Genomic DNA, 24379 nt, shown 5'->3' with positions numbered 1-24379 from the left:
GACTTATAATGTTTAGTATGCCACATTTTCAGTATTAGAACCTGTATGTTTTACCTTTAGAAAGTGAATTTATACTGAATTTTTGAAACATGAAAACAAGATTGTATGGATAGAGCAAAGAAGAGATAATCACATTTTTAATTTTTGAAATTACATTTAAATAGAATAGGTTGTTAGAGTCTATAAACAAGTCAAGATGGCGCCTGGCATTTTGCAGAGGGAGTGGTTTGTGAAGTAACTCCAGCGAGCCGTTAAGTGTGGAGATTCCTTATTGGTTGACTGCTGTATCTAGTTTATGTTAATTAAAATAAGCTGTGTGTAATGTATATATACCCCTCCTGTCCTACAATAAACGGCTCCCACTCCAGCTGTGTCTATACAAGTTCCTCGTCACACCCCCCCCCCCACCCCTGGTTATTTTGCTGCAGCCGAACTGCGGCAATAGGTATAGAAAATTGTTTAGTCATAAGTACTTTAGGTCCCCTGGCATCGTGTGATGCACACCTGTAACCTGTTATTGGGGAGGCTGAGGCAAGGTTCTCAAGTGGGCAATTTAGTGTTTAGACTCTGTGTAAAAATAATACTACAAAGGGCTAAGAACACTTGCATGGAGTGTGCAAAGCCCTGGGTTCACTTCCCAGTCATGAAAAAAAAAAAAAGAAAAGAAAAAGAAACTTGAATTACAGGTTGGCAGTTTATACAGTGAATCTTTAAAGAATCATAATGTGAACCAGAGAAAGATAGAGAATCATAACGTGAACCAGAGGAAGAACTGGGGTGTGTTAACTAATTATATTATATTATTTGGGAAAAGTAAGTGGAGATGTTTTTCTTTAGCAGAGATAGTATTAAGTTTTGATGTCTTTTGTGGAATGGAACTGATGAGGGACTCCAAGGTATGAATTGACTTTATTTGCTGTTTGAAAAGACTGAGAAAAATTAGGATTGTTTTTGTCTCATTACATAGGGTTTGAAGTTTAAGTTAGCTACTATATTTATCATTGTTCTGAACCAGTTCTAAGGCTTTTATATGCACGATTTTTTAAAAAAAAAATGAAATGGTTTTATTTAGCATAGTAAAGTTTATCTTTTTAAACGTAACAATTCTGAAAGTTTTAATAAATGGATAGATGTATGTCTACCACCATAATCACAATACAGAGTACCAGTGAGTTTGTAGTCAATTCCTTCTTGCATCCTTACACCCAGCATAACCGACCACTGTTCTGATTTCTGCCCCTTGGTTTTTCTTTTCTTTTCAGCACATCATATACTGTAGATGGAATAATAAAGTATATGGTCATTTGACTCTAACTTCATTTAGTTAGCACAGTGCATTTAATAATCATACATGTTGTATATTTCCCTCATTGAGGTACTCTAGAAGGCAGAAGAATAGTGTCTTAAAGACATTTATCCTCTAATCTCCAGAACCTGAGAATATATTACTTTACATTTATAAAAAGGGTTTTTGCAGATATAAAATTAAAAGCTTTGAGATCGAGAGATGATCTTCTATTATCCATGTTGGCCCAATTGAATCACCTATGTTCTTAAAAGTAGAAGAGAGAAAAATGGGTCAGAGGGTTGTGACATAAGAATTTAAACCTGCGAATGGTCTTCAGCTTAAAACCATCAAGGAAACAGGGACCTGCCACCTTAAGGAACTGAATCTGCTCAAAACACAAAAGAATAGGAGGTGGATTTTTATCTAGAGGCTCCAGATAGGAAAACTGCCTGCAGATGTTTTGATTTTATCCAGTGAGACCCATCCCAGACTTCTGCCCTTCAGAACTGTAATCAAATGAATTTATATTCTTTTAAACCATTAGGTTGTTGTTATTTAAAGCAACAATAGAAAACTAATACAAAGGCATTAAAATTGTTTCAATTTTTTATTGTGTGGACACACAAATTCATCTTACTTAAGCAAATATTTAGGAGAAGGATTGCTGGGTTCTGTCTGTATCCTTGCTGATACTAAGTATGAGAGTTTCATTTGTCAGCTGTTTTTATTTTAGTCTTTCTAATTTATAGTGGTAACGCACATTATCATTTTAATTTTCATTTCTCTAATAACTTTTGATGTGGAATTTCTGTTACTGTTCGTTAGATATCTGTGTATCTTCCATTGGTGAAGTGACTTAATTTTTTAATCTATTGTGTTGTTTTCTTATTATTGTGATCTCACAATTCTTTATATATTCTGGATATTTAAAAAAAAATTTTTTTTTTTTTAATTTTAAAGCAGATCTCACTGTTGCCCAGGCTGGCCTTAACTACTGGGTTCAAGTGATCTTCCTGCCTCAACCTCCCAAGCTGGGATTATGGGTGCATGCTATTGCACCTGACTTGATAGAAGTTCTTTATCAGATGTGTGGCTTGCAAATATTTTCTCCAGTCTATATTTTTGTCTTCATAGTCTCTTTGGAATAGTAGAAGTTTTTAATTTTGATGAAATCCAACTTACCTGTTACTTTTATTTATAGCCCAATTCTGATGACATCCTTGCTTAACCCGAGGTCATAAAGATTTTTTCTATATCTTAGAAGTTTTATAAATTTACACATGTCAGTTTCTGTTTCATTTTAAGTTAATGTTGTCATAAGGTATAAAGTATAGGTTAAAAAATCATATCCATGTAGACATCTGATTTGTTAATACTACTTTTTCAAAGACTAATCTTTTTCCATTAAATTGCCTTTGAAACTTGGTTGAAAATCCTCTTGATCCTATATATGTAGTTTTGAAATCTAATAATATACATTCTCCAATTTTTTAATTCTTCTTAACCCCCCTTTTGACTATTTCTTATTTTTAATAGTAGAAAAGATAACTTGGCTTCATTCATTCACCTGTTCCCCTCTCCAGCCTCCATTCCCTTGTACTAGCGATTGATCCCAGGGCCTGAATGCATGCTAGGCAAACTTTGTACCTCTGAGTTACACCCCCAGCCAGCCAATCAATTTCATTTTATTTTGTGACAGGTCTCACTAAATTGCCCAGTCTATCCTTGAACTTACAGTCCTGCCTTGGTCTTGGTCTCTACAAAACTGGGATATAGGACTTGGTGCTGCTGTTTTGTTTTTGTTTTTACTTTCAGGAATATGGAGAAAATAATCCAGAATTATACCTTTCGTTATGCCAGTTTATCTGATTCGTTGTCAGTTGACTTTTGCCAAAATGAAAATGATCAGACTGGCTTGGTCTTGTTTATCATTTTGTTGAGATACTTTCCTAGTATTTTTCATTTGGACAAGAAATTGATGCTCCTCCCTGACATTTAGAAATATACGTATGTTAAATCTTTATAAATTCCCATGTGTTGTTTTTTTAATTAAGTCTCTCAGTGTGTTACTTTGATTTTTTTTAATTCATGGATTTATAAGAAAGGATAGCATTAGGTAGCTAACTATTTGAGTAAAATAAATTTGGAGTCTGGGCATGTAATTCATTGATAGAGAACTTGCCTAGCATGAGGCAAGTGTGAGGTCCTGGGTTTGATCTCTAAGAAATTAAAGAAAGAAAGAAAAGAAAGTTGGACTAATGCTAATTTGAGAACTTAAATATCCTGCTTTCTTATAATTCAAGTCCATGCTTATAAATTTAGGCTGTTTTAAAGAAAGAGCATTGCACTTGAAAGAAGGGAATTAGAAAAAACAAAAACAAAAAACAGTCTTATTCTCTAATGGAAAGGAACACAAAGATCATTGCAGAATTTTTAATCCAGACTGGCTTTGGCAACGTGTTCCCTGTCTTGCCCCATCTTTCCAGTTTTTTGTTAGCAAGTTCTTAAAGTGTCTGCTAGAAAAATTTAAACGCCATTTAAATATAAAAAATATAATATAAAAAATTGGGGTTTTCCAGTTCTGGCTTTCCTATTTTAGGTTTTGAGTATGTCTTCTCACCTGAGAGTAGACTTTTCAATTTTTATAAAACTAGAAATAAGAGACATAGATTTTGTAGTTTTCTCATACTTAAAGACATTTCCTTTTTTGTAAATATCTTGCCTTTCTTGCTATCTCATGGAGATGGTTACATTATATTAGAGAACTTTAATCATATAATTTTAAGAGTAATAAAGTCTATATCTTAGAAAAATTAGCTAGTATTGATTTTTAAATTTTAAATTATTGAAAACTGTTTCTTGTTTTTTTTTTCTTTCTGGTTCCCCCACACCTATCCCAGATACTACTGGTATAAAGGCATGTAGCTTTTCACTTTTCTGCCACAGGGTGGTGTACTATACCTACTGTCTGAAATTCTCTTGGTGGCTTCAATAGCCTGATTAAATCCAAGATAAAATTTTATATGAGTTCATGTTGAACATGCAAATAAATAGTTTATGACAAGATAATCTTTATAGAGGAATCTAATTTTATTTGGGGGATGTTTAAGGGACACTGACACTTTTTATTACATTTTTTCTTTTCTTTTCTTTTTTAATCGGGGATTGAACTCAGGGCTACTCAACCACTGAGCCACATTCCCCAGCCCTATTTTGTATTTTATTTAGAGACAGGGTTTCACTGACTTGCTTAGTTCCTTGCTGTTGCTGAGGCTCACTTTGAATTTGTGATCTGCCTCAGTCTCCCAAGCTGCTGGGATTACAGGTATGGCTACTGTGCCCAGCTTTTATTGCATTCTTATTACCTAAATTATTTGAAAATAATTTCAAACTTACTAAAGTGTTACAAGAATAATACTGCTGTAAGAATCATCCTTATAACCATTATCTGTATTTACCTATTAACATTTTATTCCTTTTACATACATAATTACATATGCAAGTTTTATTGTTGTTGTTTGTGAAACATTTGAGGCTAAGTTAAATACATCATTGGCACTTTGCCCCTCAATATTACGTTGTGTTTTTCCAAAGGACAGCAGTATTCTGTGGTATAACCACAACAAGTATCAACTTCGGGAAATTTAACATTGATTAAATCCTTTTGTCCAATCCGCCATCAGTATTTGAGTTTGTCTTTTGATTCTGAAATATTTTTTATAACATTTTCCCCTCCAGTTCTGTGGTCTCAAATCAGTTATAACGCTCAGTTTTCATGACTGTTTGGCCTCCATTAACCTGGAATATTTCCATAGCTGTTTGTCTTTCATAACATTGAAATTGAACTTTCCTTATTAGAATACTGCTTATTTCCATTTTGGGTTTGTCTGATGGTACCTTATAATATAGATTACACATTCTCAGAATACATAGCTCTGTGTTACATATGTCCATCTTCCTCTTATTGATTGTTATATTTTGTTTAAGTAATTTTTATAAATTTGTTTATTTTAATTAAATTTATTTGAACTGATACATAAAATGCAAAATTATACATATTTTTATTAGTTGCTCAAAACATTACAATGATCTTGACATATCATTTATCATAGATTTGATTCAAATGGGGTATGAATTCTTATTTATTAATTAATATTAATGGGGTATCATGATATTTTGGTACATGTGTACATTTTTTGTAAATTTAGATATATGTATATACACAAAGAATTAAGTGCCATTCAAAGATGTATAAAGCAAATAAATATTTTCTCTAAAGGGAACTACTTAGATGTTCTCAGTAGGTAATATCTAATTTGATTAAAGGTTTGAGGTAAAGAACTTCCAAAGTTCTTTATTTTGTCCCTAGATTTTCAAGAAAAATTGTTGAGATCTTATTTGGGATCTCCCTATTATTTGGTGAAAAAATAAAATCTGAGTAGGTGATATTAGACCATAAAGAAGCATAAAATGGAGACATGACAATTATAAATCATAGATGTCACAATTAATACCAAAACCAAATAATTTTTTTGTTTGAATTCATACTTCTATTAGTGAAGTTTTGCTATAAAATAAACAAATGCATGCCAAATATGATGACTGGAAAGAATATAAACCTTTCAAAGAAATTATCATATGTCTTTTTTAATCCCTATTTTGAGGGATTTGGTGTTGCTAACTAGATAGAAATAGTTTTGTGACTAAGGAAATTTTCTAAATATTTTAATATGTTAACCTTAAGGTATATATAAAAATTTTCCAAAGGCAATGGCTACATATTTAGAGTAAGATATACATTTATTTCATTTAAATATTTACAGTTTTTTGATTTTCTATTTTGTCAAAAAGTATTTGTAGCATCAATATTAGGTAGTATAATGCTGTCATAAGAAAAGTATCAATTTAATTTGCAGCTCTATTACAGAACATAGTGAATTGAAACTTTTTTGCATGATTTTATATTTAATCCATTTACTTTGATTACATATGTACATTACATATAAATTATGCATTTTCTACATACTGTAGACATCAAAGCATTTGAGGTATGAAATTTGATGAATATAAAGTAATTTGAATTCCAAAATGTCCATTAAATTTAACAGTGGAACTTAAAAAATTATTGGATACTGCTGTGAGTTGTGATTTCTCCCATCAGCTATCCTGGAGAGTATTGGAAGGCAGAAAAAATTACCTCCATGTTCCTTCTAGGTGTGCACTTTGATTTTACAAAGAAATATACTGCTTAACTTGGTAGTTGTTTGTAGCTGCTCCTTTTGACACTAGTGTACATGTTTTTGAGTCTTTGGAGTGTACTAAACGTTACCTTGGGGCTTAGAAGGATTCATTATATCTTTCTTTGTGCCTAACTTAATTCTAAGAACTTGGACAGTAAATATTCAATTGAATATACTTTAAAAATTCTTTTTATTTATGTTCATTTCTCAGACAGGACACCTGTATAGATTCTACTTCATCTCTGAGAGAGAACAAACAATCTGAAGGTTTGGAATTAAAACAAGGTATGATTCAGTACTTACTTTTTGTTTAATTTTTACTGATAATGAATTTGCACTGTTCCATCTTGTCCCATTTTACAGATAGGAGAACAGAGTAATTTATTTGGTTGAGGATCAAAAGAAGAAAGAATGTTCTTTGTTTTGTGGTTCCTTTAGTTATTAGAGTATCAGGTATACTTTAGTTTCATGTAGTTGTGTAGAGATGCCATCAGAAAGACATTGTCATCTTGAGTAGTTTTAATTCAATAATTTTTGTTATGTATTCTCAGTTATGAGACTATGGGGATACATTTAGTGAATAGCTTTGAGTTGTATACAGAAAAATATATGTTAAGTTTTATAGGATAAAATTTCCCCCTCATATATTTTGTGCTTATTTACTCTTAAAGAAGAAAGTGTTTTCTTTAAATTGATAGTTTTTTTTTAGGTAACCAGGTAGTATAAATAAAGAGATTTTAATTTATTTAAACCTCATAGATTAATTAATACAGTTAATCTTTAAAATGTCTTTTTGGAAAATGTCACTAGGAAAAATTGAAAGTAAAATAAGTTTTTATTAGTTACACAAATACCACCTAATAATTTTCATTTTTCTTGTGAAATCAAAGAAGTGAGAATAATGCAATCAAGGGGATTGGATTCTCTCTCTCTCTTTTTTTTTTTAAGCTACTGAAGATTGAATCCAGAGACATTCTGCTACTGAACCTACATCCCCACCCCTTTCTACTTTTTATTTCAAGGAAGGATCTTGCTAAGTTTTCTAGGCTGGGCTTCAACTTAAGATCTTTTTTCCCCAGCCTCTATGGTAGGCTGGATTATAGGCATGAAGTACTCTGCCTAGCAAATTATCTGTTATCTTGAATGACTTAGAATAGTTTGTATAAAATTTGAGTTACAGGGACTTCTTTGGTAAAGAGAAACAGGCCATCAGTATTTTTTTTTTTTTTTAACTTGTCACATCTGGGCATAGTGGCACATGCCTATAATGTCAGCTAGTGGGGAGGCTGAGGCAGGAGGATCACAAGTTTTAGGCCAACCTTAGTAATTTAGTGAGGTCCTTCCTACATAATTTAGTGAAACCCCGTCTCAAAATCAAAAGGGCTAGAGTCATAGCTCAGTAGCAAAGTGTCCCTGGGTTAAATCCCCAGTACAAACCAAAAAAAAAAAAAAAAAAAAAGAAAAAACAAAAACTGGTCTATTACTAATGGTAAATTAACAAAGTGAAAACAATTGGATAATTAATTGAATCAATTTGTTCATTTTATTTGTAGTGAAAACAAGATTTAGATTTTTCTATAATTCTAATTTATATGCAGAGAGATTCATTAATGTTTCTGATGGTTTTGAAATTCTCGGTGCTTTTCAAAAGTTCTCTTTTGTTAGCCTTATAAATAGACACAATTTATCCTTATCTTAAGTACCTCCACAGAATAAACTCAGATTCATAGTTTTATTGGCATTTATCATGTGTAAATACATGTCAAACATATTATTTTCTTCTAATGTCATCACAGTCACCCTCTTATACTTTATGTATACTTAGACTATACTACTATTGTTTCTTTTCTTCCTTTCTAAACCTCTTTGTATCAAATGAGTCGGCAGTATGCAAAATATGCTATTAGATCATCTGGGGAGAGAAAAACGTCACATACAGGACAGAAAAAGCTAAAAACAACAGGTTAATTCCAATCTTCTATGGGGAGGGATGGAAACTTCATTGTACAAGTTAGCCAGGCTTCCTTCTAAGCGAAGGTGTTTTTCTGCTTCTGTGCTCAGGTATCCAGAGTTCTTCAGAACTACCTTCCTACTGCCAACAGCCTATTTTGCTGTGATTTTCTTTGGTAAATTTAATTATTGGGAAAATCAACCATGGAGGTACAAGAAGAAAGAGGAAAAGATTTCAGAGTAACCAGATGGCACAAAGTCTAGGCCTTTTATGCTTACAAAAGCCCGCAGACTTTACTAAGGTTCTCACCTAAGGCATTAGCAATCACAAATGCACTGCTGGCATCAAGTAGAGATGAGAAGACATAAGATCCAAGTGTTAACAGTACCACTGCACAATTCATGCTCACATTGTGACTAATCTGTAGAAAATGTTGAGTTTCAACATAGTTTTAAGAAAGCATGAAGCTCTTTAGAAAATAACTATAAAGTAACTGTAATGTAAAATAGTTTGTCATATAATTATATAAGCATGAATTATCCAAAATGTTTGTTTATGCAGAACATCTTCCAGATAAATAGCAGTATGGCTGAAATCTGAACCAGATAATAAGTAACCAGATAGTAAGTTGCCTAGAGTTAACCAAGAAGCTGAGGTGTATCAGGAAATGGAAATCCTAGTCAGCTCAATAAAAATAATCCCCCTTTTTCTAAATGAACTAATTATTATCTACTTATAATATGCAAAACTCTCAAAATCTGAGACTCTATCTCTAACTTTCTTTCATAATTAGCAAGTCTTGCTCACATTGAGCCTAATAAAAATATTATAATGCTTCCTGCAAATGCATTGTCATTTTAATGGCTTGACCATTTAAGAAAATTAACTGAAGCATATTTACTACAAAAGTAACCCTATTTTTAGTAGATCAGAATATATAGTAGCATTTAATTTTTCATTGCTTTTTCAGAGAAAACCTTATTATATGACTTATTGGCATATAATACTGACAAGTTATTTAAATTGCATTTTAAGTTTCTAAAACGTTTAAGTATTGCTTGAGTAATTATTCAAGTAATACTCAAATATTAACTAAATTAGTTAAATTGAAATTGTCCTTTCTTTGTCTAGTACTGGTTGCATTCATTTTCTTGATAGGAAATGTCTGAAACTGGCTATACTGAAGAGGAATATGGGAATATACACTAGTTTCTACCATACTTAATAATGGACGAATATCTAAAGACCTTTAACTGTGAAATATTACCTAAACGTAAATATAATCTGTTGGTTGTTTGGTTGGTACTATAGCAAAATAGGAACTCCTTTGTTAAAAATAGTTTCTTCAATCATTCATTGTCAGACAAAGGCCATTTATAGGAAACATCAGTTATAGTTTTATTCTTTAGCACAACTGTGTGTATATTCACATGGCATATTTACCTGTGCAAGCTCACTGCAAGCCTGACATCTTATGGTTAATTTCCTAGGATTTTTAGAAATTGTGTTATTAAAAAGATTTAGTTCCCCTTTTAAAATAATGATGAATTGTTTAATTTTTAAGTGGTCATTTGTGCTATAATTAAAAAATGAAAAGCACTATTTGAGGTATTTAACATATGGAAAATATTTGTTAAAATATCAAATGAACCTGTGCTAATATTAGTAAGTTATCTTCCTATAGACTTATTTGTGAATAAGTTTTCTCAAGACATTCAGCAGTATTAAAACACAGGTCTGTTTTTAAATTGTTTACAATTGAGAATGTGTGTAGTTGTGTGATTTACTATAACTTTAAATATTAGATTCTTATGTTTGAATTTCTTCTTGGGAGGAAATTAGAAAATTTTGAATACTATACATGAGCAGTAGCTGGGTTAAATTTGTACATTTAGATTGAATAGTTGAAATTTCTGGTAATTACTTTAAAATATTTGAAGGGTTGTTAATTAGAAGAGTTATTAAGTTTGTTCTACATGGCCCTCAAGAATAAAAATAGTCAGTAGATAAAATCATTATTAGACGAAAATTTCTAGTTTAGTTTATTTCAGATAATCAGAAGTGTCAGAAAATGGAGTAGACCAAGTTCCTTATTGCTGAAGGAGCTCAAACACAGGTTACCTAAACCACCACCTGGTGATGCTGTTGTACAACAAATTCAAAGCAATGGTTGGATCTTTGGCTTTGATGCTGAAGTCCCTTAGAAACTGTAAGGTTTTATCAAGACCAGTGCCTAGTGTATTATTTGTACTTGGGAAGAGTTCTACTTAGGGTAGTTTAGTGAAAGCGGAGTGGAATATATAAACTTGTTATCTCTATTGTTTTTGGTCTATCAGAGTAAAAGAAAATATGCTTGATTAATCTTTAGGCTTTTTGATAGTTCCTGGAAACATTTTCATTTGAATGAAGGCATTAAGTAATATTAACCACATGGCATAGAAATTGAACAAAATCAGTAAGGTGTCTACTACATTTGACATTAATTTCTCATGAAAATCCTTTCTTGTTAGAGAATAACATGCAAACACACAATGTGCACATAGAGAATTGCTTTGGTTAGGCTCAGATCTTACCAGTTTTTTAAAAAAATGATTCTGTTGCTTCTGAAACTGTGGTTTGGCCTTCAAGTTCATGAATTAGTGAATGTCAGACAACTTTGAGAGCTGCCTCGTTGAGTTAAGGGTATAGCTCAGTGGTAGAGCAGTGACTGCTCAAGGTCGTGGATTGGAACTCCAACAATGCAAACAGAAAGAGAGAGAGAGAGGGGGAGAGGGAGGGGGAGGGGGAGGGGGAGAAGAGAAGTCGATAGATGGACTTTAATAAGGGAGAATGTTTGTTGAAGTTTAACTAATGTGATGAAAACTTAGAATAGTTTTTTTTTTTTTTTTAATGGACTTCTTTCAGCCAGTCAGACCAGTGGTCATCAAAATGTGATTATCATACTCCAAGGGGATGCAGAAAAAAAAAATACTAGAAATTCTAAAATAAATAAGTAATATAAACATTTATTTTTAAGTTTTTCCCTTTAAAAAAATCTGATTATATAAATATGTGAAATTTGTGATAGTATATATACATCAGTTTATAAGTAAATAAAATATATATGCTCAGGTGGGTGTTTGAAAATGTTTTCACTGAGTGGTTGACAGAGGCTTTTTAGACTATCATAAAGAATGCCAGGGATTAGAGAATGGTAGGATGTTGGACTATGTGGACAGAGTTTCAGTTAGATGGGTTCAGTCAGTTTTAGTCTTAGGATAAGTTCTAGAGATCTCTTATAGCATCATGACTGTATGATAATAATATATTGATTATATACTTGAAAGATGCTGAGAGAATTGATCTTTAATGTTTTCTCCACAAAAAAAAAAATAGGTATGTAAGGTGGTAGATATGTTATAGCTTGATTCAATCATATCCTAATGCATACATATACCAAAGTAACCACATTATATACCATAAATATGTATTAATTTTTACTTATCTGTTTAAGTAGGTAAAGACTAGAATCAAAAAGAGTGAAGAAATGAATTTACACTTAAAAAGAGTTGAGTTTTGCTGAAAAGAATCTCACAGCCTTAGACAAGGAAAAAGTGCTGTTAGGAAAAATTTTTTAAAATAAGAAAAATGCCATCAGAGAATTTATTGCTTTTTAAAAGAAAAGAGTGACCTTCAACTAATTAAGCAGCATTTGTAGGCCAAGAATTTTAAATGTCTATCTTGTATGCATTGCATAGAAATTTCTGGATTGGTGAATAAACTCTGTTCACTTTTTCTTTGAACACCTAAATTGCAGATGTGAGTGTTAGAGAGCCCTAGGGAGACTGAAAAGAAAGTGTTATATGTATCTGGAGTCGGAAACAGAGAAATATGTACAACTGTTTTAAGAGTTTTCTCTAATTCCTTTTCTTACAAGCCCTTGATATATCTCCTTAACTGACTTTACCAATTAAGTAGTCATGAAATGCAAATTCTGAGCATTGAGTTTTAACATCTTTAAAGGATTTTAAAAACTCATTCTGGGGAAATGATGTCCAGTTCAACAGTTGAAGAAATAACAAAAGATTATGGTATAACCATCATTGAAGCTTAAGAATTTACATTTCTCTGAACTTTTTTCACAAGCTGATGGCATCAGTAACCCAAACAGGATCCTTCCCATTTTCTGATTTGTCTTTTTCTTTGAGTAGTATTTGAATGAAAGGCTGAAAATTCTATTTGGTATGGCAAATTAGCCCATACTGTTTTTGTGCCTTTAGAAGGCTTCTGTGTTGCTTTTAAATGTAAGATTTTTTCCTAAGATTAAAGAAGTCACCAAGCACAGTGGAACATACCTGGAATCTCAATGACTGTAGGGAGTGAGGGTGCTGAGGCAGGAGTATCAAAAGTTTGAGGCCAGCCTCAGCAACTTACACTCTATCTCACAATAGAAAGGACTGGGGGTGAACTCCTGGGTTTGATTTCCAGTACCCCAAAAAACAAAGAGCTGTGGCATGGTAGTGCACACCTTTAATTCCAGCAACTTGGAGGCTGAAGCAAGTTCAAGGCCATCCTTGGCAATTTAGCAAGATACTGTCTCAAAAACTAAAAGGGATGGGGGTGTATCTCAGGAGGAAAGAAAAAAAAAAAAAACCCTGGGTTTGATCCTCAGTACTACAAAGAAAAAGAAAAGGTAAATTTGCAAGGTTTTGGGGTGCATAATGTCCCATGTCTGTTTTATCCTGGATGAAATTACAAGCCAAGTGCAGTAGTGCATGCCTGTAATCCCAGCTACTTTGGGAGGCTGAGGCAGGAGATACAAGTTTGAGGCCAAACTCAGAACCATAGTGAGCTCTTTTGCAAAATTCAAAAGTGGGGGCGGTGGGCCAGTGGACTGAGGATGTTGCTAAGTTGTATAAATTGATTCATTATATTGAGAGAAATGTTTAAATTCTGTCCATTTTAACATTCTGTCCTGTGATACATTTCATTGGCTCTTAGGCTATACTTTTAGGGCAGCTACTTCAGAGGTTGTAGAGTTCAAATCTTCAGTAGGTGTTTGGGTCCCCTTTGGGACACTGGGTACTTTTCAGTCATTACATTCTTGTCCAGTTCATTAGGAGTACCTTTTTATCAAAGTGCTTCTAGGGGAAGATAGTAAATACTAGGCTTGAATTAATTTGCCTAGTCCCTAATTTAATTAGTAGTTTGAGCTGCAACATCATATTGTTGATAATGTGTTTTTCTTTCAGAAAACTAAAAATGTTTAATTAAAATTAAAAGAGGGGTTTTGGTGTTTTTTTTTTTTTTGAGGAATAATTTTAGGATTACAGAAAAATTGAGCAAAAATAATAGAGATTTCAAATATATCTGCTCACCACCTCTCCCCCATTGAACCAATTAATGCATTATTAACTAAAGTTCATAGTTTACATTAAGTTTCCCTCTTTGTATTGTACATTCTGTGGATTTTGATAATTGTATAATGACATGTGTCCACTATTACAGATCATACAAACTACTTTCACTGCCTTAAAACTCCCCTGTGTTCCACCTGTTAACTATCACTCCCTTCAACCCCTGGAAACCACTGATTTCCCCCCCCCCCCACCACTGTCTTAATAGTTTTGCCTATTTTGGAATGTCATACAGCTGGAGCCACTCATTTTGCGGTCTTTTCAGATTGGATTTTTTCACCTCACAATATGCATTTGAAGTTCCTCTGTCTTTTTGTGGCTTGATAGCCGAGTTCTTTTTATCAATGAATAATCTTCCATTGTATGGATTATTGCAGGGTTTATCTGTTTGTCTATTGAAGGATATCTTGGTTGCTTCCAGGTTTGGGCAGTTATGAATACAACATTAGTGTGCAGATTTTTGTATGCACATAAGTTCTCAATTCACTTTGGTAAATACGAAGTTTAATTTTCCAAGAAACTGCCAAATTCTGTTCCAAAGTGTCTGTCATTTTGCATTCCTACCGACAATGAATTGAAAGTTCCTGTTGCTCCACATCCATTTTTTCATACATTTATTTGCCATTTTATTTTATTTTATTTTTGAGTCAGGGTCTTACTAAGTTGCTGAGGCTGGCTTTGAGCTTGCAATCCTTCTGACTCAGCCTCCAAGCCTCTGGGATTATAGGGGTGTGCCACTGCAATTAGGCCACCTGTTCTAATTCTAATACTTTCTCCAAGAACATGTTGCTCCCAAGCTTGTTTTTCTTTCTGGTCATACTGAAACTGAGTCATTTGTTTTCTCTTTTTCTTAGCCTTTAGCTTTGTTTTTGTTACTTGTGTAGATTCATACCAGTCTTCTATATTAAACATGGATTATGTGCTCTTTTAATGTGGTCCATTATAGAGATTCTTCTGTAGTTTTCACATTTCTTTGAATATTTCATCATTTGGATAATTAGTTACATAAATTATTATACTTATGCATTTTTTTATAAACTGTTCTTTCCCATGAAAATACCTTTTTATTGATCATTCTGAAAAAAATCAAAAAAACAAAACATACAGGACATTTTAAAATGTGAACTCCCTCTTCAGTATTCTAAACTCTAAGGTGATAACAGCTATTTTTCCCAGAGGTTCCCACTACTACTACTTCAAATATCTTCTCTTGTGGAAAGAATTAGGGCTAAACTGACAGCTTTTATTATTTTTCCTACTCATTCAATCAAAATGATCCTTGCTTTAAGGAAAGGTTTCAGTATGTTTAATGAAATACACTGCTACTTTTTTGTATGGTGATGATGTCTGGCTGCTTACTATATGTATATGTCATGGGCACTTCCACATTTTCTAGAATTTGAATCAAGCTTTTAGTGTATCTTTCTGAGCTTATATATTAAACAAGGAAAAGAATACCATAGGAAATGTGATTTTTTTGTGAAATAGACAGTGATGTTGAGCTTGTCTTCCTTGGTTGGGTGGATTATAGAGCACTGAGATGTTACTAGCAGAAAATGTGAAAAGTCTACCTTATACTACATGATTTGACACTTTAAATTTTGGTGTCCGTACTTTAAGCTTACCATAAGCACTATGACAGCAAAAGCTATATCTTTATCATGCCATAAATATTTTGTTGCCTTACTTGTAGCATTTTGCAAGGCCTGCCTCTTCTGTGGCCTTTACAACACCATTATGGCATATGTAATGATACTAAGTGAATATAAATTGTTTCTTGGAGCAATCTCTTAAAGGGTTAGTTAATGGATTTGTTATTCGTAAAAGTTGGGTTTGCAAGCTAGTGGATACTAATGTTATTTGCAAAATCAGTGAGGGTTCAATAGAATACTGGGTAAATTTTCTCTACTTAATTGTTTACATTTTCTTCTTTCCTACTACAGTTGGTTATGCTAGGATTAAATCTTGAAAATCATGGTCAAAACAATGCAGTTAAATGTAAATCAATAGTTTCATATGCTAGATGGAAAAAAGGCCAAGTCCTGTTAGTTTTAATGAGAAGATTGAAGGGCATTACAGAAAAGTTTGTTTGTTTATGGGTGAACTCAGGGGTATTTGATCACTGAGCCACATCCCCAGCCCTATTTTGTATTTTATTTGGAGACAGAGTCTTATTAAGATGCACCTTGCTTTTGCTGAGTCTGGCTTTGAACTGGTGATCCTCCTCCCAGCCCAGAAAAGATTATTCTTACATAGTAAAAGAACAATTGTTGGGCTGGGAATGTGGCTCAAGCGGTAGCGCGGGCATTGGGTTCAATCCTCAGCACCACATAAAAATAAAATAAAGATGTTGTGTCCACCAAAAACTAAAAATAAATATTAAAAAGATTCTCTCTCTCTTTCTTTAAAAAAAAAAAAAAAGAACAGTTATTTCCTGCAGCTCACTCAAACTCTTAAAAGTCATCAAATGGACTTTCCACCATTAGAATACATTTGAGATGTGTTCTTTGTAACTTGAAACTTAGGAAAATCAAAATTATCTGTTCTCTAAGAAAAGAAATCCATGGAGGCATGTCATTGCTGCCCAATGTATCATAGACTTTGCTACTAATGAAAGGTTCCATCAGGTCAATAACACTGGAAGCCTTGGAGAGTTGAGATTCAGAATCAAGAGGGAAAGATGCTGAAATGTGTCATTATGAATGGCATCATCATGAAACATGAATTATTTAAAATCAGGTGGGAAAAAGTAATTAAAGGGAAAATCAAGTAAAATAGCTTAATCCTTTTAATAACCAGGTCTATGATTGCCTTGTAGGAATATTTGATTTTCTTTTTTTCATGTTGCTATTTATACTCCTACCCTTTCCACACCCATTATATTCAAACATCTGAACTTCATTTGTAAATATGATTCTTATTTACAATGGTTTGACTTAGAATATTTGACTTTACAATTGTGCAAAAGCAATATACATTTAGTAGAAACTATGCTTTGAATTATGAAGTCTTCTTATTTTCTAGGGCTAAGTATATACAGTATAATATTCCTTCACACTCTTGCTGTAGGTTAATGAAAATGTTTGAACACATTTAAAGTAGGCTAGACTAAACTTTGATGTTTCATAGGTTAGATGTATTAAATGCACTTGCAATTTAACTGTATTTTCAACTTATTATAGGTTTATCAATATGTAACCCCATCATAACTCAAGGAACATCTGTAGTGTGTATCTGTCAGAGTTAAAGAGTTGTCTCTTTAAAATATAACCACATTACCTTAAATAGCAATAGTTTCTTAATATCCCCAGGTAATTAGAAAGTGTTCAGAGTTAACCAGGTTGTAGTCAAAGCTGGCATTTTCATATTAAGATTGACCAACTGATTCAGGTGTTGTCAGCCTTACACTTAATGGTTATAGTAGCTATTGATTATTGTCTAGATCCATTATTTCATTAGGGGTTACAGAATAATGATATTTTAATACTCAGATATTCAAAGTTAGGTTTGCCTCTGATTGTCTTATAATATTTCTTAAATAATGTTTATGAATTGAGATCCTAATAAGGCCTTCATATTTAATTAGTTTGTGCTAAGTATTTTTAAAATCTATATGTTCCTCCTTTTTCCTTTCTCCTTGCCTTTGCAGTTTGTTTCTTGAAGAGGCTGAACTATTTGTTCTTTAAAGTTTTTCAGTTTTGCTAATTGCATTCCAGTTTTTCTGTCTCATATTTTCTATAAATTGTAGTTTTAGAGGCATTATATTATTCGGATTCAACATGCAAGAATACTTAGAAGCAATGTTGTTTTCCTCCCAAGAGGAAGTATATAATATGTCATTGCTTCTCTTTTCATGATCCTGTTACTAGCCATTGAAATTGTGTGTTTTCCAGTCATTGATGATAGTACTTTTTGTTCTCTGAAGCTAATTGCTGTGGTTTGAGTGTGTCCCCCAAAAAACTTCATGTGTTTGAAACTTAATGCCCAAATTTGTATGTTAATGATATTTGGAAGTGGGCCTTTGGGAGATAACTGGGTTAGATGAGGTCAGGATCATGGGCTCCCTGAATGGAATTAGTGGTTTCATAAGAAAAGGAAAAGAGACCTGAGCTAATAAGCACACTTGATGTATCTCTGCCATATTATGACAAAGCAAGAAAGATCTCCCCAGATGCTAAGCAGATGCTGGAAGGTAGAGTTTATTTTGGCTCATGGTATTAGAGTTTCAATCTATAGTCATCTGATTCGTTGCCCAGGGCTGAAGTTGAGGCAGAACATCATGCGGGTAGGGCATGGCAAAGGGAAGTTGTTCCTCTTATAGCAGCAAGGAGGCAGGGAGAGGAGTGGAAGGAGTCACAGAGAAGATGCACCCGTCCAGGCACAACCCGAATGACCTACCTTCTCCAGCTCTGTTCCATCTGGCTACAATTACCGCCCAGTCAACCATTGAAACTAGGATGGGCTGATCAGGTCGAAGCTCTTATAATCTAATCATTTACCACTCAGTAATCCTGGGTTAATAGGACCTTTTGGGGGACCCTTCATATTCAAACCATAATACCCTCAAATTCTGATATTTAACAGGTGATGCTCTGCTCTTGACAAGCCATTTCAGGATGAAGACCTTCACCCCAGATCAGTTTTCTGATTTATTTTTCTTTTCCATGGTCTCTACTTGATTTCTGACTTACTCTGTCATTTTATTCAAGTCCCTGCTCAAAATGTTGCCAGATCATACCACAGTGATCATTGTCTGTGAAAGTGTCCCCTGCTACTGTTTGCTTGTCCTGCTTTCTTTTTCTTCACAGCATCTGACATATTTGTGTATTTTCAATTCCTCTTCCATGGCTTAAAGGTAAGGACATTTTTGTTCACTGCCATTTCTTCAGTGCTTAAAACAGTGAATATCCATAATAGGTGTCCAGTAATTCTTGGTGAATTAATTATATTAGGTTGATGTTGAACTTCATCCTCATCTCTTAACCTTTATTGCATATTTGGAATCTATTTTTTTTCTTAGTTGTTGATAGATCTTTATTTTATTTATTTATACGTGGTTCTGAGAATCGAACCCAGTGCCTCACACATGCCAGGCAAGTGTGCTACCACTGAGCCACAGTTCCAGCTCATTCTCTTCTACCTTTTGAGAGATTTCTTTAACATTATCTTTTATCAACCATTAGATATTCACTTTTGAGAACTATATTTTTAATTTCTAACAGTTGTTCTCTGGTTCTCTTTCCCTTTGCATCCTGTGCTTGTTTGTGAGTGCAATGTGGACTTTGTAAGAATACTAATAGGCTCCCTCCCTCAGTGGATTATTCTGATCCCTGAATTTACTTCTTCCTTTATTCATCTTGGTACTTCTTTTGTTGTAACTGGGTTTTTGTGGTAGCTGGTTTGGGTTTCTTCAGCAGCTGTTTGTCAGTAAATGCTCTTACTTTGATGGAAAGTAGATGGGATAGTAGCAAGGAAGGAAAGGAATGGAGTTCAGTTGGCTCCATTGATTCTGAGGCAATTTAATTTTAATTTTTGTGCCATTTGTTCCACAGTTAACTCTTCCTTGCTTCCAAGATTTGTAAAGAAGAATTGCCCTCTTCTGTGGTTTGGTTTTGCTTTGCTTTTATTTTTCTGTCAGTTGGATCATGTCTATTTATATTTTTTAAAAATCCTGCAAAACTTTTATTTTTTAATTTTTAGATGGTGTCTTTTCTTGTTAACTAATACTGATTGTTTTTTTTTCTTTTAGCACTTTTTTCAAGATTATATTCTTTTAAAAATAACTCATGTAGTCTACAGTAAAATTAGAAAATTCATTTTCCTCCTCTACTTTTACCCCCCCCCCAAACACCAGGAATAATCACTATTAATAATCAAAAATACTTATATCATTTTTAGTAAAAAAATATGATTATTACTCTTTGATTTACTTTTTTACTTTAAAGATATATATCTTGATAATTTTTCTCTCTTACTAATGTACTATCTTTTTTCCAGAAAAATTTAAATTCTGTTTTTTACTCATAGTAAAAAGTAATATCTTTTTAAATTTGCATTTGCCTAATTAGAAACTGGGTAAAGCATTTTTTGCTTATATTTATTGGCCCTTTGTTTTCCTGTTTTTTGAAATTCATGACTTGTTCCTTTGTTCATGTTTTTTTCCCCTAAAGACATGTAGATGTTCTGTATATTCTTATATTTGCATTTTTATAAATGTATTTGATAATATTTTTTGTAGTCTGTTCTTAAAATTTTACTTGTGTTTTTCCTTTTTCAAAAGTCTTATACCAGTTTTATTTAGCTAAATCTGTTAATTCTTTTCCTTTGTGGATTTACAATTTTGTTCTGTTTACTTAGGAAAGACTATTTATTAATCTTATCCTCAGTTAATTGAGAATTGTTATGCTATGCTATTATTTATCTAAGTATCTGTCTCTGTTACTTTAGTGGGTACTCTGCAGGAAAGTCTCCCTGAAGTGTCTTAAATTGTATGTAATATTTTAGGGATCACCCATCTTACTGGAGGAACAAAATTAATGTAAGGAATATATCATATCTTTTTTTTTCTTTGTGAAATGTTTAGTTATTTTGCTTCTTTGTGACATCAGCAACTTGAGTCTAATTTTTTATTTGCTCTTTGCTGTGCTGTTTTTGATTATTATGTCTTTATTTTCTTTTTTCCTTTAAGTCTTTAATAGAGCTTGAAAAATTAAGTGGACTTAAGCCCACTAAATAAGTTTGCAAATTTATTTAGTTTACAAACTGATTTTTAAGATTTTTATTATGTTATATGATTACTTCTAATTATTATCAGAGTAATTTTTGAATGTAACTTTGTGGAAATGAATTCTAAAGCTTCATTAAAAATAGATAACACACACACAAATAGAACCACATTACCTGTATTATCTTTTATTACTGGTTAGGTTTTATTTAAAGGAGTAGAAATGATTTGCCGTTTAGTTGATTTGTTATCCTCATTCATCATCATAAACCTGTGTGAAAACTTGATGATGCTTCTTTGTGGAATTCTTTTTTAAATTTTGAAATATTTGTTAACCTATTTAAAAATAAAACTAAGCTCACTGTTAAATAAAATTTTTATGAAAATAACTTCATTTCTTAAAACAAAAATTGATAGAAGAATGGCATAGTTTTTTACATGTGTGTAAATCTCTGTTAGCTTCTATATTCCTTCTCTGGGATATAGTGTTTTGGTTAAAGGATATGGAGAAAATCCAACTACGCAGAAATATGTAGTTAGAAAATGGAGAAGGATTTTAATAACCATTTCAGACAATTGTGAATATTCTTTAATACTAAACCCAAACTGGTAGTTTTTTAAAGAATAGTTGAAATTTGGGACTGAAACCATATCAGTGAATATTTCATACTCTAGTTACATTAGAATTCATTGGTTAATTTGTATTCTGGATTGATCTTTTAGTTACACATAATTTTGTACCATGTTACTTAGAAGATATTGGTTCACCAACTATAAAGATCTTCCAAACATTGATAGATTTTATTATACAATACCAAAAAAAAATCACATTCATTAATATACTATTGATATCATAAAAAACTTTTTTTTAAAAGAAAATTTTTTTATCCCACATGATAGTGGGATTGTGACATATTTGTTATTTGTGGAACTCTTTTTTTAATATTTATTTTTTTAGTTCTAGGTGGGCACAATATCTTTATTATTATTTTATTTTTATGTGATGCTGAGGATCAAACCCAGTGCCTCATGCATGCTAGGTGAGCGCCCTACCACTGAGCCACAGCCTCAGCTGCTATTTGTGGAATTCTTATATAACTTAAGAGAATACTCATTTCCCCTGAAAACACACACATACATACAAATGTTTGTGTATATGCTCACATGCATGCAGAATGGTAGATCTGAAGAACAGAACATAATGACACTGAAATTTTAAGCACTTGGAGGCATTAAGGATAAAGTTATTTCTTTAAAAAATGTATAATGTTTACCCTTTTTACTTTGAGAATCATAATTGATAGAAAAAACCTATGATTTTTTTTAATGCCAATGATGAGAGTAAATTATTTTTGGAAATGTATTCATGTTTGCACATGATGCTTTTAAAAATGTGAGTTACTAATTCTGCTAGAATGAACTAAATTCAGCAATAGTGGAAAAGACCTGAGGTATGGTACTAAAATCTTCAAAGAATTTATTGTGTCCTATTATATAAGTCATGTCACTTGTTCTCAAATTTGTAAAATAAAGTGCTTTGCTAAGTCATTTCATTTGTATAATTCTACAAAATTTTGGCATGTGTGATATGGTTATTTATGGACAGATGGAATCTATGAATATGTTTAGAATTACTGTATGACAACTTGGTCATTTGGATTATGAATTATAATTTTAAATATAAACAGAACACCAAATGTATAGGATATCATTTCTTCAGTGATAAGCTAGATGTACTTTTTTTTTATATAAAAGCAAAAAAAATGAAGCAAAACCCACTTTCTGCTTACTGAAATGTTTGAAACATCCATAGAGAACATAAATGAAAAAGAGTGTCCAGATTTTTTTTCCTTTGAAATATTGGGCTTGTATACTTAAATATTTTGATCCTGAATCTTTGATACTGATAATTTTATAAAATGAAGATTTTATTATGTAAGCTTAGGGAAGAGTAGTTCTTTAGCTGGGATTCATTTCTAAAGAAGCTTACATAAACAGTTTTAAAAATGATCTGAATTAAGTGATAGTATGTATATAACTTGGTGCTTCTTAGCCACTTAGAAAGTATTTGAGAGTGTAGACTTCCTCCCCAGGAAAATAAAATAAAATGAACTTAATAAACATTTATTTCCCTTTTAAAAAAATTACACATACTCTTATAAATCCCTGTAGCCTCTTTGTAGAATTATAAGCTGGTGGTATGTGACAATGACAGTCAAATTTACCCCCATATAAATTCAAAGCAAATTAATTTCATAGGAATTTTTCTACTTTTAATTTTGTGACAGCCTATGTGGGATTGTGTAGTTGTGCGTAGTTTTGTCATTAGATACTGGTCTCTGGACTCATGGAATAATAAGTAAACCTCAGTTATAAAGTTGAGACATTACTTTTCTCTAAAATATCTTATCAAAAAAAGTTGGTAAAAACTAATAGAGCATAATTTACTTAATATTTGTGGCTACGACTGTCGGAAATTTCTTTTGGCATAATCCACATGATGAATATGTTAAGTGAAAAGTGAGTGGTAACTATATCTTAGGGGGAAAGAGAGGACAGTTTATTCACTGTATATTTTTCTGTTGATTTAATTTACTATTATGTTATGACCTTGGTCTTTAAAGATACTCTTGGATAATTTTCTTTTTAATTTTTACTTTGAGATAGAGTCACACTAAATTGCTCAGACTGAGCTCAAATTTCTCATCCTCCTGTCTCAGCCTCCCAAGTAGGTGGAATTACAGGAATGCACCACCATGTCTGGCTTTCCTTCATTTTCATAGCAGAGAAATTGAAAAGGTTAGGGTATGCCCAAATGGCATACTTAATGGCAGTCTAAGAATTAGGACTAAATTATCCTAACTTTCAGATTTTCCCCCTCTCAGTCACCCCTTCTGTTCATTATCTATTCTGTTCATTATCTAATAATAGAAAAATAAATCACATTTTTCAAAAATTTATATTTTAAAATCTTTTGAAAAGTCTGAAAATTTTCATTTCAAATTAGTGACGTCAGATTTAGAATTAGAATGTTAGGTTAAAGTTTGCTAGGCACTAAAATTAACTTTCTGCGCTTTGGACAACTCTGCACATCTTTTCTTGAATTTGTTTTTGACTTAAATTATAATACTTAATATAAAGCATTATTTCTTTTTAAAATTTTGTTCTTTTTAATTGTACATGACAGTAATAAAACATTATTTCTTAAGACAAAAGGCAATATTTGTTTTTCTGTAAATTTTCTCTTGTTATTTGGAAATACTTGCTGCTTTGGGGAGATACATAAAATATTCCCTGGCATCAGATAATTAAAATTCCAACTATATTTTTATACATTTTATTTGTAGATGCAAAATAATTTATTGATTTATTTTTCACTTTAATTTTGGAATAGGGAGTTGTTTTTTAATTATAAGAATATAGGAAGGTGGGGCTGGGGTTGTGGCTTAGTGGTAGAGCGCTCTCCTAGCACGCGCGATGCACCGAGTTTGAGCCTCAGCACCAAATAAAAATAAATAAATAAAGGATTGTATCTGACTACAACTAAAAAAAAAAAAAAAAAAAAATTTAAAAATGTAGGAAGGTTGGCCAAGGTCAGTAAATTGTTTTACAACAATGGAATAGAATTGTTTGTCCTTCCCATATGTTCTATTATTAGCATTTTCCATCTGTTGATCTGTGTTTTGTAAATAAGTTTTCCTTACTATTAAAGAAAGTTATCAAAGCCAACATTTTGAAAATCATTACTTTTCAAAAAATTAGGTACTTAAGAGATAAATA

The 24379-nt window shown here is 32.2% G+C and overlaps 1 protein-coding gene across 1 annotated transcript in view; it reads left to right on the top strand.

The window, feature by feature from the left end:
• Caap1 (caspase activity and apoptosis inhibitor 1) overlaps positions 1–24379 on the top strand; it is a 52069-nt gene that overhangs the window by 24978 nt on the left and 2712 nt on the right. The window contains exon 5 of the mRNA XM_026387908.2: positions 6740–6813. Within this exon, the coding sequence (XP_026243693.1) occupies positions 6740–6813 (74 nt within the window). The remainder of the gene's footprint in view (positions 1–6739; positions 6814–24379) is intronic.

The sequence above is a fragment of the Urocitellus parryii genome, chromosome 4 (assembly GCF_045843805.1).
Source record: "Urocitellus parryii isolate mUroPar1 chromosome 4, mUroPar1.hap1, whole genome shotgun sequence".
Classification (NCBI taxonomy): Eukaryota; Metazoa; Chordata; class Mammalia; order Rodentia; family Sciuridae; genus Urocitellus; species Urocitellus parryii.
This window is presented reverse-complemented; position numbering and strand designations above follow the sequence as displayed.